The sequence below is a fragment of the Salvelinus fontinalis genome, chromosome 26, assembly GCF_029448725.1.
Source record: "Salvelinus fontinalis isolate EN_2023a chromosome 26, ASM2944872v1, whole genome shotgun sequence".
Classification (NCBI taxonomy): domain Eukaryota; kingdom Metazoa; phylum Chordata; class Actinopteri; order Salmoniformes; family Salmonidae; genus Salvelinus; species Salvelinus fontinalis.
Window position 1 is genome coordinate 43125673 of NC_074690.1, and position 17915 is coordinate 43143587.

A 17915-nucleotide genomic window follows, 5' to 3' on the forward strand; every position below is an offset into this window, starting at 1 on the left:
CTGCCACTGGCATTAAACAAAGCATGTGTGTCCATGTATGCTGATGATACAATACTCGCCAGCAACCACAGCTAATGAAGTCACTGAAGCCCTGAACAAAGAGTTGCAGTCTGTTTTGGAATGGGTGGCCAGTAATAAACTGGTCCTGAACATCTCTAAAAGTAAGAGCATTGTATTTCTAGTTCTAGACCTGGTGTGGCTGTTGAACAAGTGGAGGAATTGATTTGATGAAATCTTAGATTGTAAACTGTCATGGTCAAAACATATAGATTGAGTGGTTGTAAATATAGGTCTGTCCGTAGTAAAGAGATGCTCTGTTTTTTTTTGCTTATACAGGCTCTAGTTTTATCTTATATTGATTATTGTCCTGTCATATGGTCAAATTCTGCAAAGAAACACCTAGTTAATCTGCAACTTACCTAGAAACAGAGCAGCACATCTTTCTCTTCATTGTAATCAGAGGGCTGATATTAATATTATTTATCACATTTCAGGAGAAGACCCAGATGCAGACAGTGTCGAAGTAACAAAAGTGTATTACTAGATCAGGGGGCAGGCAAAACGACAGGTCAAGGGCAGACAGAGGTCAGTAATCCAGATCAGAGTCCATAAAGTATGGAACGGCAGGCAGTCTCGGAGTCAGGGCAGGCAGATGTCAATAATCCAGGGTGATGTGACAAGGTACAGAACGACAGGCAGGGTCAGGGCAGGCGGAATGGTCAAAACTGAGAAAACAGGAACTAGAATAAGACGGGAGCAAGGTGAAACAGCTGGTAGGCTTGACAAACAAAATGAACTGGCAACAGACAGAGAACACAGGTATAAATACACTGGGGATAATGGGGAAGATGGGCGACACCTGGAAGGGGTGGAGACAAGCACAAAGACAGGTGAAGCAGATCAGAGTGTGACACTATGCATGCCAGTCTCTCTTGGTTAAGAGTTGAGGAAAGGCTGACTGCGTCACTTCTTGTTTTATAAGAAACATAGTGTTGGAAATTCCAAGTTGTTTGCATAGTCAACTTACACACAGCACTGGCAAACACACTTACCCCACCAGACATGCCACCAGGGGTCTTTTCACAGTCCCCAGGTCCAGAACAAATTCAAGGAAACGTACAGTATTATACAGAGCTTTGAGTGCATGGAACTCCCTTCAATCTTATATAACGCAAGTGAACAGCAAACCTGGTTTCAAAAAACAAATAAAGCAACACCTCACGGCTCAGCGCCTCTCCCCCATGTGACCTACTTGTTGTGTGTATGTACTGACTTCTATGTGCTACTGATAGATGTGCACACACACACACACACACACACACTACATGTTGATGTTTTGAAATGTATGTCAATTGTATTTTTTTGTCTGTGAGGTATTTTTCGTTATGTGTTGGACCACTGTAAGACTAGCTGCTGCCATTATCATTGGCTAATGGGGACCCTAATAAATCAAATCATTTCCATAACCAAAATATTGTATTTTCAGCTGTTTGAAGCTGGCGTACAAAACCAAAAGTAAAAAATGCAAAAATGAAACTTAAAGACTGGGAAGCATAGAAATAGTGCACATAGAACAGATATACAGCTTCTTAGACTTCCTTCCAATGAGAATAACAGATCTATAACACAGATTTCTATATGAATTTGATCAGGTCGCCCAAAAAGTTACATATTGCAGCTTTAAGGGAAAAACAGCCGACCTCGATGTATTTATTATTTTTCTTTATAGCGTGCTGCGTGGTTAGAACTCTCTGTGAGTGCATGCATGTGTGCATTGTCTGAGTTTGTGTTGAATTTGATTAGTGTGATTAATGACAGGCAGAATATGATACGAGGAGATAGGGGCAGCAGGGACTATATGCACCTGTTCTTTTCCTGTTCATCACTCCAGTCACACACACACACACACACACACACACACACACACACACACACACACACACACACACACACACACACACACACACACACACACACACACACACACACAGTGAGGTGATCTAATTTTCATACTCAGTGGGGAAGCTGTTTCCTCATCGTCAAGTAGACAGTGCCAGGCTCAAAGTATTCATTCACAGAGCCTCTGTTGGAGACAGACAGGTCGAGTCGTGAATGAGTTGAGCCCCTCTACTCCCTATAAGGTGCCACTCACCTATCTACTGGTCATTCTCAAGCATGCTTCTCTTCCTTGCGCTCCTGCGTACAGCGAGTATTTCTAATTCTCGTTTCGATGTGTCACTATAGGATATGGCCAACTCGCGTATCGCAGACATGCTCTCCGAAGCCAGGGTAGTTTGTCCCAAAAGCATCGCCCCTCAGAGGCTCCAACACTAAAGAAGTATGCACCAACGAAGGTGCAGTGACATCCAGCCGATAAAGACCTCATAAACGTATGAGTGGTGGCCCAACATGCCATAAAGCAAATCTCCTGTAAAGCGGTTTAGAAGAAGTATTACATCTTCAACCTGTCCAGCGGCTCAAGATGCTGCCGAGAGGAAGCCTCAAGCACAGTAGACAGGTCCCAGTGTTGGGACTAAAGGCTTGGAGACTGGACGTAAGCTACGTGCACCCGTCATCTACGACATAAGAGCTTGTTACCCCTACTGTGTAAGTGCCAAGGCCTGTATGACAGGTCGAGATAGCAGCTAAACGGGCCTTGCAGTGGAGATCTTCCATCTGACCAAAAAAGGTCCTGCAAATGAAGCGTTGAAACCTTGGATACAATGCATTTAAGGAATGGTCTGTGTAGGTCACAGCACTTCTCAAAAATCGCATTGTTTTTCCAAACACTGAGCGTTTAGAAGGGGTCAATAATCTTGAGTGGCAAGCTTGTCGCATTCATATTTATCCTCCCACGGGTCATGCCTAGAGGGCCATGGCTACTGGGTGAGGGTGGTGAATCTTTGGCAAAGATTTTTTTAAATGTTTTCTCTAAATAAGCTTTGTTGTACAATTAAATGTCAATACACTGCATTTCTCCTGATTCCTGCTTACAAGAAAAAATTTAAGCAGTTGGTAAAAAGTGGTAAGATGAGCTACAGGACTGTTTTGCAAGCACAGACTGGAATATGTTCCGGGATTCCTCCAATGGCTTTGAGGAGTACACCACATCTGTCATTGGCTTCATCAATAAGTGCATCGATGACGTCGTCCCCACAGTGATGGTACGTACATACCCTATCCAGAAGCCATGGATAACAGGCAGCATCCACACTGAGCTAAAGGCTAGAGTTGCCGCTTTCAAGGAGCGGGACTCTAACTCTAGCTTATAAGAAATCCCGCTATGCCCTCCTGACGAACCATCAAACAGGCAAAGCATCAAAACAGGACTAAGATCGAGTCATACTACACTGGCTCTGACGCTCGTCGGATGTGGCAGTGCTCGCAAATCATTACAGACTACAAATGGAAGCACAGCCGAGAGCTGCCCAGTGACACGAGCCTACCAGACGAGCTAAACTACTTCTATGCTCGCTTCGAGGCAAATAACACTGAAAAATGCATGAGAGCACCAGCTGTAACGGACGACTGTGTGATCACGCTCTCCGCAGCTAATGTGAGTAAGACCTTTAGACAGGTCAACATTCACAAGGCCGCAGGGCCAGACGGATTACAACCTCTCCCTGTCCGAGTCTGTAATACCAACATGTTTCAAGCAGACCACCATAGTCCCTGTGCCCAAGTACACTAAGGTAACCTGCCTAAATGACTACCGACCGTAGCACTCACATCTGTAGCTATGAAGTGCTTTTAAAGGCTGGTCATGGCTCACATCAACACCATTATCCCAGAAACCCTAGACCCACTCCAATTTGCATACTGCCCCAACAGATCCACAGATGATGCATTCTCTATTGCACTCCACACTGCCTTTTCCCACCTGGATAAAAGGAACACCTATGTGAGAATGCTATTCATTGATTACAGCTCAGCGTTCAACACCATAGTGTCCACAAAGCTCATCACTAAGCTAAGGACTCTGGGACTAAACACCTCCCTCTACAACTGGATCCTGGACTTCCTGACGGGCCGCCCCCAGGTGGTAAGAGTAGGCAACAACACATCTGCCATGCTGATCCATAACATTGGGGCCCCTCAAGGGTGTGTACTTAGTCCCTTCCTGTATTCCCTGTTCACCCACGACAGCGTGGGCAAACACAGCGGTCGCTGATGGCACAACAGCGGTACACCTGATCACCGACAACGATGAGACAGCCTATAGGGAGGAGGTCAGAGAACTGTCAGTGTGGTGCCAGGACAACAACCTCTCCCTCAATGTGAGCAAGACTAAGGAGCTGATCGTGGACTACAGGAAAAGGCAAGCTGAACAGGCCCCCATTCTCATCGACAGGGCTGTAGTGGAGCGGGTCGAGAGTTAAGTTCCTTGGTGTCCACATCACCAACAAGCTATCATGGTCCAAACATACCAAGACAGTTGTGAAGAGGGCACGACAAAGCCTTTTCCCTCACAGGAGACTTGAAAGATTTGGCATGGGTCCCCAGATCTTAAAAAGGTTCTACAGCTGCACCATTGAGAGCTCCCTGACCAGTTGCATCACCGCCTGGTATAGCAACTGCTCGGCATCTGACCGTAAGGCGCTGCAGGGGGTACTGCGAACGGCCCAGTACATCACTGGGGCCAAGCTTCCTGCCATCCAGGACCTATATAATAGGCGGGGTCAGAGGAAAACCCATAAAATTGTCAGACTCCAGTCACCCAAGCTATAGATTGTTTTCTCTGCTACCGCACGGCAAGCGGTACCGCAGCGCCAAGTCTAGGACCAAGAGGCTCCTCAACAGCTTCTACCCTCAAGGCATAAGACTGCTGAACAATTAATAAAATCGCCACCGGACAATTTATATTGACCCCTCCCCCTCCCTTTTGTACACTGCTGCTACTCACTGTTTATTATCTATGCATAGTTACTTCACCCCCACCTACATGTACAAATTACCTCAACTAACCTGTACCCCCGCACACTGACTCGGTACCGGTACCCCCTGTATATAACCTCATTATTGTTATCGTGTTACTTTTTAATTATTACTTTTTATTTTAGTAAGTAAGCATTTCACGGTAAAGTCTACACATGTTGTATTCGGCGCATGTGACAAATAAAGTTTGATTTGATATTTTATTTGGCAGTAGTACTATAAATTATTTTATCACTGACGTCAACCCAGAGTCTCTCAGAGCGTTCAGGCAGCCCACTGACATGCCTATCAGATCACAGCAAAATCAGTCTACTTGAACAGAGCAATACTCAACCATGAGGTGTCAAAGCCAAAGGAACTGAATAATATTAAGAAATTCTATAGATGGATGGAAAGTAGTGTAGAAACCTACCAAAAAACTATTAGGCAACAACAAATTCAATCCCTTCTACACAACTTCCTGGACAAAACGTTTCACTGTAATAGTGAAGGTGTAAACTTGACAGTAGAAAACCTAAACAGTATATTTGACCTTTCAGCTTCCCTGTCAAATCAAAACATTTCAAGCAGACAACCTAAGAAAATTAACAACAGTGACAAATGGATTGATGAAGAATGCAAAAATCGAAGAAAGAAATTGAGAAACCTATCCAACCAAAAACAGAGACCCAGAAAACCTGAGTCTACGCCTTCACTATGGTGAATAACTAAAACTATACAGAAATACACTACGGAAGAAGAAGGAACAGCGCGTCAGAAATCAGCTCAATGTAATTGAAGAATCCATAGAATCTAACCAATTCTGGGAAAATTGGAAAACACTAAACAAACAACACGAAGAGTTATCTATCCAAAACGAAGATGTATGGATAAATCACTTCTCCAATCTTTTTAGCTCTGTAACAAAGAACAAGCAGCAAAAACATATACATGGTCAAATACAAATCTTAGAATCAACTATTAAAGACTACCAGAACCCACTGGATTCTCCTATTACAGTGAATGAACTACAGGACAAAATACAAACCCTCCAACCCCAAAAGACCTGTGGTATTGATGGTATCCTAAATGAAATGTTAAAATATACAGACCACAAAATACTAGAATCTGAAGTCAAATGTCTACTGTTTGCTGAGGATCTGTGGCTTCTGTTCCCAACCAAGGAGGGCTTACAGCAGCACCTAGATCTTCTGCATAGATTCTGTCAGACCTGGGCCCTGACAGTACATCTCAGTAAGACAAAAATAATAATTTTTTTCCCCCAGTCGCCACGACCACAAATACAAATTCCATCTAGACACCGTAGCCCTAGACCACACAAAAAACTATATGTACCTTGGCCTAAACATCAGCACCACAGGTAACTTCCACAAAGCTGTGAACAATCTGAGAAAGGCAAGAAGGGCCTTGTACGCCATCAAAAGGAACATCAAATTCGACATTCCAATTAGGATCTGGCTAAAAATACTTTAATCAGTTATAGAACCCATTGTCCTTTATGGTTGTGAGGTCTGGGGTCCGCTCACCAACCAAGAATTCACAAAATGGGACAAACACCAAAATTGAGACTCTGCATGCAGAATTCTTCAAAAATATCCTCAGCGTACAACACCAAATAATGCAATGCAGAGCAGAATTAGGCCGATACCCACTAATGATCCAAATCCAGAAAAGAGCCAACCATCTAAAAGGAAGCGATTCCCAAACCTTCCATAACAAAGCCATCACGTACAGAGAGATGAACCTGGAGAAGAGTCCCCTAAGCAAGCTGGTCCTGGTACTCTGTTCACAAACACAAACAGACCCCACAGAGCCCCAGGATAGCAACACAATTAGACCCAAACAAATCATCAGAAAACAAAAAGATAATTACTTGACACATTGGAAAGAATTAACCAAAAAAACAGAGCAAACAAAGATTGCTATTTAGCCCTAAACAGAGAGTACACAGTGGCAGAATACCTGACCACTGTGACTGACCCAAAATGAAGGAAAGCTTTGACTTTGTACTGTACAGACTCAGTGAGCATAGCCTTGCTATTGAGAAAGGCCGCCGTAGGGCAGATCTGGCTCTCAAGAGAAGACACTGCCCACAAAATGAAGTTGAAGCTGAGCTGCACTTCCTAACCTCCTGCAAAAATGTATGACCATATTAGAGACACATATTTCCCTCAGATTACACAGATTCACAAAGAATTCCAAAACAAATCCAACTTTGATAAACTCCCATATCTATCGGGTGAAATGCCACAGTGTGCATCACAGCAGCAAGATATGTGACCTGTTGCCACAAGACAAGGGCAACCAGTGAAAAACAAACACCATTGTAAATACAACCCATATTTATTTGTCTATATTTATTAACCCTTTTTTACTTTAACTATGTGCACATTGTTGCGACCCTGTATATAGCCATAAATTGACATTTTACATTTCTCTATTCCTTTGGAACTTTTGTGAGTGTAATATTTACTGTTCATTTTTTATTGTTTACTTCACTTTTGTTTATCTATTTCACTTGCTCTGGCAATGTAAACATATGTTTCCCATGTCACTAAAGCACTTTGAATTGAGAGAGATGGAGACTGGTCCTTAAATCATAGTCCATTGTGTATTCCTTGTGTTTCTGGGCCATTTGCCATGCAGCCCCAGGTGACAGAGAATACAATTTAGGGCAGAGCCTACAAGCCAAGCTAGCAGTGTGTTAGTTGAGGCAGGCCACATGAGCATTACGCCTAGCCTAGGTTAGCAGTACCAGCCAGTCTTGCCGCGTTAGCTAGCCTGTTGCATACCGTCTCGTGGACCGGATCACAGCATAGTGGGGCCGGCTCAGTTAGTAGGCACAAAGCAACTCAATGCTAAGTGAACTAAATACGAGAGCTAAGATAGCCGTGACGACTAGTAGTGTGGCTGAAGCTTAGCACAGGCCAGTACTCAGAAAACCTTACAACACTCGCAAGACTCGTTTGAAAGCTAACTGAGCATGTTTGTTTCCCATGGGGTACTATGATAACTCCGGGGCAAAAACATGACTTAACCGGATTATGCATGGGAAATCATGTATTTTGCCATTTTGGAGTCACTTTTATTGTAAATAAGAATAGAATATGTTTCTAAACACTTCTACCTTAACGTGAATGTTTCCATGATTACGGATAATCCTGAATGAATCGTGAATAATGGTGAGTGTGAAAGTTACAGAGGGTCAAAGATCATACCCCCAAGACATGCTAACTGTTGTTTTTGTTATTTCCGGATAGTTCCTGGTTGAAAAGACAATCTACACAAGCCTTTTTAATCAGCAGGTTTTGCACGGGTGGAGTTTAGGATTGCCTGGTGACATCACCTGGCGGCAAATTAGCTAATAGACAAATAACAACGAGAGTTCCAAAACTCTCTGCCAACAACAGCTGGATTTCAGTTATCACCTCCCCATTAAGACCATTCCCAGACAGTCCTATTCTAGCTTGAGAAATAGTTTTTTGCAAAGAAATTATATATTTTTTATTTTAACCATTTTATTGGAAAACTTACAATAAGGTACTTAATTGTTACCCTGAAATGATTTGAAATTGATATAAAAAATGGCTGCATTGTGCTTTTCTCCAAGGACAGTGAGCCCGATCAATAGTGTGTTAATTAGCCAGCCGATCAATGGAAATCCCCCTCCTGTCTCACACACACACACACACACGCAAAGGACTGACTGAAAAAGAACTACTGCCAAAGGACTGACTGAAAAATAACTACTGCCAAAGTAAAAGAAATACAATACGTGTTACTGGACTGGGCACCCTGATGAAGGCCTCAATTCCCCAAAATGTCAGATATGCAAATCATTTGAATTGTCGTCATTTCCTCTGTGTGTGTGTGCATGTGTGTGTATGTGTGTGGAATCTGGTTGTCTCTCTCTACCTGGGCTAATATTTGCAGCGTTGACAGTGCCCTTCATTAACACATGCAAATGTCTGTCTCCCCTAGCTGAGCAGCTGTGTGTCCCTCAAATCTACACTGCTTCTCAATGGCAGTAGTGAGTAGTGGGTGAATGTGAATGCTGTTGTGTGCACATGCACATGTATTATTGTGAATGCGTCTGCTTGTGTGTGGGCTGATGTTCTCCTGAGAGGATGAATGTGGAATATCATGTTTTCTCCCAAAGCCTGTTTCCTCTGATAAGCTTTGCTATCACAGGAGGTTGGTGACACCTTAATTGGGGAGGATGGGCTCAATGGGCTCATGGTTTGAGTGGAAAGGGGTGGAATGTCATCAGATGCATCAAACACATGGTTTCCATGTGTTTTGATGCCATTCCATTGGCTCGGTACCAGCTAATATTATGAGCCGTCCTCCCCTCGGCATTCTCCACTGTTTACTATAGGTAATAGATGAACGGCAAATGGAACAAACCCTGGGTTTGAAGTCATCCAATCATTCTGAACTCTTCTCATCTCTGCCGCATTTTTCCCATCCCTCAATCCCGTTTTCCATTCTCCACCCTACGTTTTCCTCGGTCACACACTCCGCTTAAGATGCGGTCACACACGTACGCATAGCACACCCAGACATACCACCGTAGACAGAGCCGAGAGGAGCTGTCAGAGGAGTCAGTTTCCATTAGTGCTATTAGAACGGAGAGACCCCCACAGACGGCCGAGAGAGATGAGGGGAGCTGTCAAAGGAGTCACTTTCCATTAGTGCTATTAGAACGGAGAGACCCCCACAGACGGCCGAGAGAGACGAGGGGAGCTGTCAAAGGAGTCACTTTCCATTAGTGCTATTAGAACGGAGAGACCCCCACAGACGGCCGAGAGAGACGAGGGGAGCTGTCAAAGGAGTCACTTTCCATTAGTGCTATTAGAACGGAGAGACCCCCACAGACGGCCGAGAGAGACGAGGGGAGCTGTCAAAGGAGTCACTTTCCATTAGTGCTATTAGAACGGAGAGACCCCCACAGACGGCCCGAGAGAGACGAGAGACGAGTAGTGACTGCATACGTTTGACTTACTTCTTCGTACTGGTGCCCCGTGGGAATGGAGCCCACAACCTTGGGGTTGCAAGCGCCATGCTTGACCAACTGCGCCACACGGGACCGACAGTTGATTTAATGTCAGCTAATAAGCTGTTGGACCGTTGTGACTCAGAAAATGACCAGTAATGACTGAACGGCTACAGATTCAGGACAACAGTTGAGTTAAATACCCCCCCCCCCCCACATACAACCTCCCTATCAACCTCCACCTATGCGCTATCCTCCCACCCTGACAGTCTGTATTTGCTGACTGTGTTGTTGGCTGATCCCTCCAGACACTTTAATCAAGGCAATTCATGCATATCAAACACACACACCACACACACACATTGTTAATGCAAACCAAACAGTGTCTGGCCCCCTGCTGCTAACACCATCTTATGTGTGGTCCGGGCTTTACGTGTATGTTAATTCCCTACTACTGTAATGGCTGGCCTGCCTGTCAGAGGTAATTAGCTGACCGAGAGGAGGTAGGATGGACTCAATTTTCTCTCTTAAAACTAATTTAGGCTGCTAATGTTGTCTGAGGGTGTGATTATAGGACTAGTCATTACCCTTCAAAAACACACAGCCACAGACAGACACTCGTATACTGTATAGCCTGTACCATCACGAGGCTCACTTGTGCATGAAAACATGCATGCCCAAATATACACACACAAACACACAGTCTCCGGTTGCCCCGTGTGTGTTTTGAGGGCACGCTGGTTTAATTGGCATGGCAGTGTGCCAAGTCATCGGGGGTAGAGAGTGTCTGTCTGTCTCTCTTTCTTAGCCCCAGTGTGTGTGTGTCTCAGAATAGATGACAGCCATCTGTCGACAGGACAGCCTATTGTCACTTTGCTTCGATTCAGGACGATAGGCTGCTGAGCCCAGAATAGTGTCCTTGGTTGGGTTATTTAATGGTTATACCAGCTTGTTTAAGTGCAGGGTGTCTTCGTGCGTTTGTTTTCTGAGGAAGTGTCTCTGGGCATGTTGTTGATTTTGTGTATCGCAGAACACATTATTTAGATCGAGAGGAATATAGATGAGCTCATAGACTCATACTGTACATGCTGATCTATGTGCTGGTCAGCGATTTTGATTGCAACCTGTCGTGCCATCCCCCAACCAGCTAGTCCCTGTACATACACTCGCGTCCCCAGTCGCTATGTTTGAATGGAGGTGTTTATCCCCTCGGGTACTGTATGTTTGCTATTTTCTCTCTATCCTATAGTTGTACTTCATATGTTTGCACACGCACACACACACACACACACACACACACTCCTCTGTGTGCTCTAACTCACTGTGTGTGTTTTCTCAGCTCCTGGGCTTTGTGTACGCCTGCTACGTCATCAGCGCCATCACTGAGGAGGAAGACAGCTGTGAGTACAACAACTTAACTTGACACACACACACACACTTGCACACCCCCTAAATGAACCACAACCTAGCCACATAGCAAGACAGGAAAGGAGGAAGAGGAGAAAAGAGAAGAGGAGAGGAGGGCCTGTAGCTCATTAAAACCTCCCTCAATCCCTCCTCCACCTTGTCGTCTCCTCCCTTACTCCCCCTCTCCCTCCCCCTACCGGCTGGTCTCCTTCACTCTGTGTCCCCTTCCCATTCCACACCCATCCAACCATTCCTTTCTCTCTCTCTCCCTCACACCATTCCACACCCATCCAACCATTCCATTCTCTCTCTCTCTCCCTCACACCATTCCACACCCACCCAACCATTCCATTCTCTCTCTCTCTCCCTCACACCATTCCACACCCATCCAACCATTCCATTCTCTCTCTCTCTCTCTCACACCATTCCACACCCATCCAACCATTCCATTCTCTCTCTCTCTCCCTCACACCATTCCACACCCATCCAACCATTCCATTCTCTCTCTCTCCCTCACACCATTCCACACCCATCCATCCATTCCATTCTCTCTCTCTCCCTCACACCATTCCACACCCACCCAACCATTCCATTCTCTCTCTCTCTCCCTCACACCATTCCACACCCATCCAACCATTCCATTCTCTCTCTCTCTCTCTCACACCATTCCACACCCATCCAACCATTCCATTCTCTCTCTCCCTCACACCATTCCACACCCATCCAACCATTCCATTCTCTCTCTCTCCCTCACACCATTCCACACCCATCCAACCATTCCATTCTCTCTCTCTCCCTCACACCATTCCACACCCATCCAACCATTCCATTCTCTCTCTCCCTCACACCATTCCACACCCATCCAACCATTCCATTCTCTCTCTCTCCCTCACACCATTCCACACCCACCCAACCATTCCATTCTCTCTCTCTCTCTCTCCCTCACACCATTCCACACCCACCCAACCATTCCATTTTCTTAATTCTCTCTCTCTCCCTCACACCATTCCACACCCATCCAGCGATTCCATCCTCTTCATTCTCTCTGTCTCCCTCACACTCATTTCACACCCTTGACCCAATTTTCTTTCCCTACAGTGTCCTCACTTTACCTGTATTATCGAACACCTGGCTAATCCCCACTTTCCATCTCTCTTTTTCATTCTCTCTCCCGCCTCCCCAGCTGTTAGTTCTCATGGTGGTGGTCGGGGGTTGGTAGTGTGAAAAAGAGAGTGTGTTTTTGTCATCTACAGGTCAGCACTGCTCACACCCCCCATATCGTTGACACATCCACACACGTCATGCCTCCTTCCTTCTTTTCTCCCACCCGCCACTGCAACAGGTCTATCTCTTTTAGAAGTACCTATAGGGTTGGCTAATACAGGGAGGGATTGAAGGGAGAGATCGAGAAAAAAGAAACTGGTGAAAGGTGTGGAGAAAGAGAGAAAAGACAAAAGAAGTGGATTAGAGCGAGGGAGCGAGAAGGGGTAGAGAGAGAGTAGTCTTGAAAACCTGACCCGAGGCAACTCGAGGTCGGGTGATTGAGTATGAGATGGTCTGGTTTCAATTATGGACTCTTTTGGCAGAGAGGAACTACATCACTGGCTACGACACTACTTTATCCACTTGAATAAAATACAAAATAGAAACCGGCAAGACGGAGATCACCAAGGTTATTTTTAATGAGTGCATTTCGCAAGTGACTAGTTTGCATCAACTGCCTTCACTAAAACCCTTGCAAAGGTTTCGCCTGCAGACTTTGGTTTTGAATCGCAACTTTCTGGCGTGTCTGACTCGTGATTTGTTGGAATAGTCCCCGGGAAAGTTTCCCCTTCTCGACGTAGGCAGTGACGTAGTTCCTCTATGCCAAAAAAGAGCCCATTGTTGAAACCAGACCCTACCCACTAGGAACAGATGTCAGTTAATGCAATGTCTATTCCACGTTGGGTCAGCGTATTGAAATGACGTGGAAACAACGGTGATTCAGCCAGTGTGTGGCCAGTGGGTAATCTTTTTTTTTCTTCTTGAGACTAGAGAGAGGGGCACACATTTGAAGAACAGCTAGAAGTGACGTCATAACCTCGAGGTCAAAGGTCACAGTGACGGTTAACTAATCGGGTCGCAGGACACATTTGAGTGTGGTGACAATGGTGGGCATACTGCACGTTTACAGCGGCTGCAGTTCAGTGAGTGGGAGGAAACGGTGCGTGTTTGATTGGTGTGGAAATACAACTACTTCTTTGCTGGAGACTCAGTTGCTTTGAATGTTTAGCCCGTCGACTCCCATCGGCTCTGAGCGTCTCGTAATCAGTCACCCCTAAGTCACCCCAGAGGTTGAGGGGGAGTCGACTTCAAAATGAGTCACTGACTTTTCCCTCGCTGCCTTTGTTTTTGCTGACCTCGGCGGCCCGTCGATCCGTCGTGTGGACAGTTGGTACAGGTACTGTCTGTGTAAGGGGCGCAGGTGACAGACGTCCACTTTGAAAAGCACACAATGACAGAGAGAGAGAAAGTGTCTGTGTGAGTGATATATATATATATATTAGTTGAACCTTCATTTAACTAGGCAAGTCAGTTGAGAACACATTCTTATTTACAATGACGGCCTACCCCGGACAAACCCGGACAACACTGGGTCAATTGTGCGCCGCCCTATGGAACTGGATTGGAACCGGGGCGTCTGTAGTGACGCCTCTAGCACTGAGATGCAGTGCCTTAGACCGCTGCACCACTCGGGAGCCACATGCATCTATCTTTGTAAAAATAGATTGTTAAGAACAACATGGCTGAATAAAAAAGAGGGGGGGGGGGGTAAAAAAGAGAAGTGGTTGATTCAGTATTCTTTGCTAGTTTTAATTATTCAGTTAGTTCTAGTCTGATCCTTGCTGGCTGGTCGTGTAAATGGACAGCTGTCTTGAAGCACAGCTTCCATGCCCACCTTTGTCTTCTTTTATTTCAATGCTACACACACACGCACGCACGCACGCACGCACGCACGCACGCACGCACGCACGCACACACACACACACACACACACACACACACACACACACACACACACACACACAGACAGACCATGTACCATGCTCCCTTAATTGATTCACTCATTTGAAGGGCCATATTAGACTGTTCCTTCAGTGAGCTCCCCACACTCCATCAGCATCGGTTCGCCCCCTCGGTTTGTCCCTTTATTTTCTCTCCATCCTTCTCCTCGCTCTTCTCTCTTGCATCTTTCCCCCTCTCATTCTCTAAGCAAGTGCAGGGAAAGGATTGTGTCAGGATCCATTTCATATCTGTAAATGTAAAAGGAACTCTCTCTTGCTGTCTCTCTCTCTCCCTCTCCATATGTAGTTCACGAAGGTGTATAAGTTAGGTGTCCGGTCATTCCTTGCTGCCTCATTAGGCCAGACTCTGTTCGATATCTTCAGGAATAACCCCCCATCCCACACTCTCTCAGGCTAAGGAAAACCAGGAAGAACAGAACAGTGAGCATCACACTCCTCTCAAGGATCAGCTTCATGTCTCTCAGGCCTTATGTTCCTATTAACATAAGCTGCAGTGTGTGTGTGTGTGCGCGCGCGTGTGTGCATGTGTATGTAAATGCACGCATACATGTGTGCGAGTCCAGTTATCAGTATAAAGCAGACATCCAGGCAGAGTGAGTGGAGGGGAAAAGCCTCTTTGGAAAGTAGGTCAGAGAGTTATCCTAGTGTTAGCGAGACGGCTAACTTTGGCGCTCCTCTGTACTGACTCACTGTTTCAGTAAATCCCCTGGAGTCATAGGGCAACAGAGGGAGGGAGGGAGAGGAAGGAAGGAAGGAAGGAGAGGTGAATGGGTGGGTATGTGTAACTCTGATAGGTAGAGACGTAGGGTGCGTTCGTAAATTCTCTCTGGCTATCTACTCCGATTTCAGAGCCCTCTCGTCTGAGTGTGCCCGAGCGCAGAACAACTGATGAATTTACCAACCCTCAACACCTGTTGAATATGGCCAGTGTCAGTAAACATTGGCAAAAAAAAGCGTCATGAAATTGTTGCCAGCAGAACAGTTACAGTCACCAACGCTCTAGATAACATAAAAACAGCCTAACCTGCTCTGCTCGGGGGGTTAAAATGATCAGTATGAGGTGTTCTCTCATTTGTGTCTGGAAGTAGCTAGCAAGCTAGCCAACGTTAGTCAGTTAGCTTGGGTGCTTGACTTGGTGCCCTGGTGAGGTCAGAACTCTCGGATCAACCCCACTCCTCGGCCAGAGCGTCCAGTGTGCTCTCTGAACGCTCCCAGAGCGGAACGCTCTGAATTTACCAACGGACAATTTGACAACGCTCTGAATTTACGATCGCCCAGAGCGCACTCTGGCGCTCCAGATTGAATTTCTGAACACACCCGTGGTGTTAGCATGGGCCACCGCCCCACCGTGTGTAACCGATGTGAAAGGGCTAGCTAGTTAGCGGTGGTGCGCGCTAATAGTGTTTCAATCGGTGACGTCACCCGCTCTGAGACCTGAAGTAATTGTTCCCCTTGCTCTGCAAGGGCCGCGGCTTTTGTGGAGCGATGGGTAACGATGCTTCGCAGAAAGACAGAAAGACAAAAAATAATGAAAAAGAGAAAGAAGGAACGAAAGAAAGAGAGAAAGAAGAAGGAAAGAAGGAAAGAAAGTGGGAGAGATGGGGTGAAAGTAATTAAGAGTTAGATGGATGGATGATGGTAACAGAGCCAGAAAGAGTTTGGGGATGGAGTTACAAACATCAGGCAATGAAGGTAGGGGGAGCAGTGTGCTAATAGAAAGAAAATGAGATGGATAAATTGGGACCCACACATGCTTATGATGAATTGTCTTTGAAGCCAATGGTCTGTAATGCAGTATCCGACTCATCATTAGTTTATTGTCCGGTTTACATTTGTAAGCCATGGCTGTGATTCTTATCATGACAAGATCCACAGAAAGACTCAGTAGCGTAGCCACTGTCATTGACTCCCCTGTTTGTATTTTGTTCCACTCTTTTCCTCTCACACTTTCTTCCCTCTTGCTCCCCATCCATCTCTCCTGCCCTGTTGTTTTTCTTCTTTCTGGCTCCCCATCCATCTCTCTCCTTCCCTGTTGTTTTTCTTCTTTCTGGCTCCCCATCCATCTCTCTCCTCTCCTGTTGTTTTTCTTCTTTCTGGCTCCCCATCCATCTCTCTCCTTCCCTGTTGTTTTTCTTCTCTCTGGCTCCCCATCCATCTCTCTCCTTCCTGTTGTTTTTCTTCTTTCTGGCTCCCCATCTATCTCTCTCCTCTCCTGTTGTTTTTCTTCTTTCTGGCTCCCCATCCATCTCTCTCCTGCCCTGTTGTTTTTCTTCTTTCTGGCTCCCCATCCATCTCTCTCCTGCCCTGTTGTTTTTCTTCTCTCTGGCTCCCCATCCATCTCTCCTCCCTGTTGTTTTTCTTCTTTCTGGCTCCCCATCCATCTCTCTCCTTCCCTGTTGTTTTTCTTCTTTCTGGCTCCCCATCCATCTCTCTCCTTCCCTGTTGTTTTTCTTCTTTCTGGCTCCCCATCCATCTCTCTCCTGTCCTGTTGTTTTTCTTCTTTCTGGCTCCCCATCCATCTCTATTCCTTCCCTGTTGTTTTTCTTCTTTCTGGCTCCCCATCCATCTCTCTCCTGTCCTGTTGTTTTTCTTCTTTCTTGCTCCCCATCCATCTCTATTCCTTCCCTGTTGTTTTTCTTCTTTCTGGCTCCCCATCCATCTCTCCTGCCCTGTTGTTTTTCTTCTTTCTGGCTCCCCATCCATCTCTCTCCTTCCATGTTGTTTTTCTTCTTTCTGGCTCCCCATCCATCTCTATTCCTTCCCTGTTGTTTTTCTTCTCTCTGGCTCCCCATCCATCTCTCCTCCCTGTTGTTTTTCTTCTTTCTGGCTCCCCATCCATCTCTCTCCTGTCCTGTTGTTTTTCTTCTTTCTGGCTCCCCATCCATCTCTCTCCTGTCCTGTTGTTTTTCTTCTCTCTGGCTCCCCATCCATCTCTCTCCTGTCCTGTTGTTTTTCTTCTTTCTGGCTCCCCATCCATCTCTCTCCTTCCCTGTTGTTTTTCTTCTCTCTGGCTCCCCATCCATCTCTCTCCTTCCCTGTTGTTTTTCTTCTTTCTGGCTCCCCATCCATCTCTCTCCTGTCCTGTTGTTTTTCTTCTTTCTGGCTCCCCATCCATCTCTCTCCTTCCCTGTTGTTTTTCTTCTTTCTTGCTCCCCATCCATCTCTCTCCTTCCTGTTGTTTTTCTTCTCTCTGGCTCCCCATCCATCTCTCTCCTGTCCTGTTGTTTTTCTTCTTTCTGGCTCCCCATCCATCTCTCTCCTGTCCTGTTGTTTTTCTTCTCTCTGGCTCCCCATCCATCTCTCTCCTTCCTGTTGGTTTTCTTCTCTCTGGCTCCCCATCCATCTCTCTCCTGTCCTGTTGTTTTTCTTCCTTCTTGCTCCCCATCCATCTCTCTCCTTCCTGTTGTTTTTCTTCTCTCTGGCTCCCCATCCATCTCTCTCCTGTCCTGTTGTTTTTCTTCCTTCTTGCTCCCCATCCATCTCTCTCCTTCCTGTTGTTTTTCTTCTCTCTG

At 45.8% G+C, this 17915-nt stretch overlaps 1 protein-coding gene across 5 annotated transcripts in view; it reads left to right on the forward strand.

The window, feature by feature from the left end:
- Window positions 1–17915, forward strand: part of LOC129824392 (sodium/potassium-transporting ATPase subunit beta-1-interacting protein 4-like) — a 119718-nt gene that overhangs the window by 92392 nt on the left and 9411 nt on the right. For all 5 annotated transcript variants that reach the window (XM_055883991.1, XM_055883990.1, XM_055883987.1 and 2 more), the window contains one exon: window positions 11271–11331. In XM_055883991.1, coding sequence (XP_055739966.1) covers window positions 11271–11317 — 47 coding nt within the window. In that variant the 3' untranslated portion in view covers window positions 11318–11331. The remainder of the gene's footprint in view (window positions 1–11270; window positions 11332–17915) is intronic.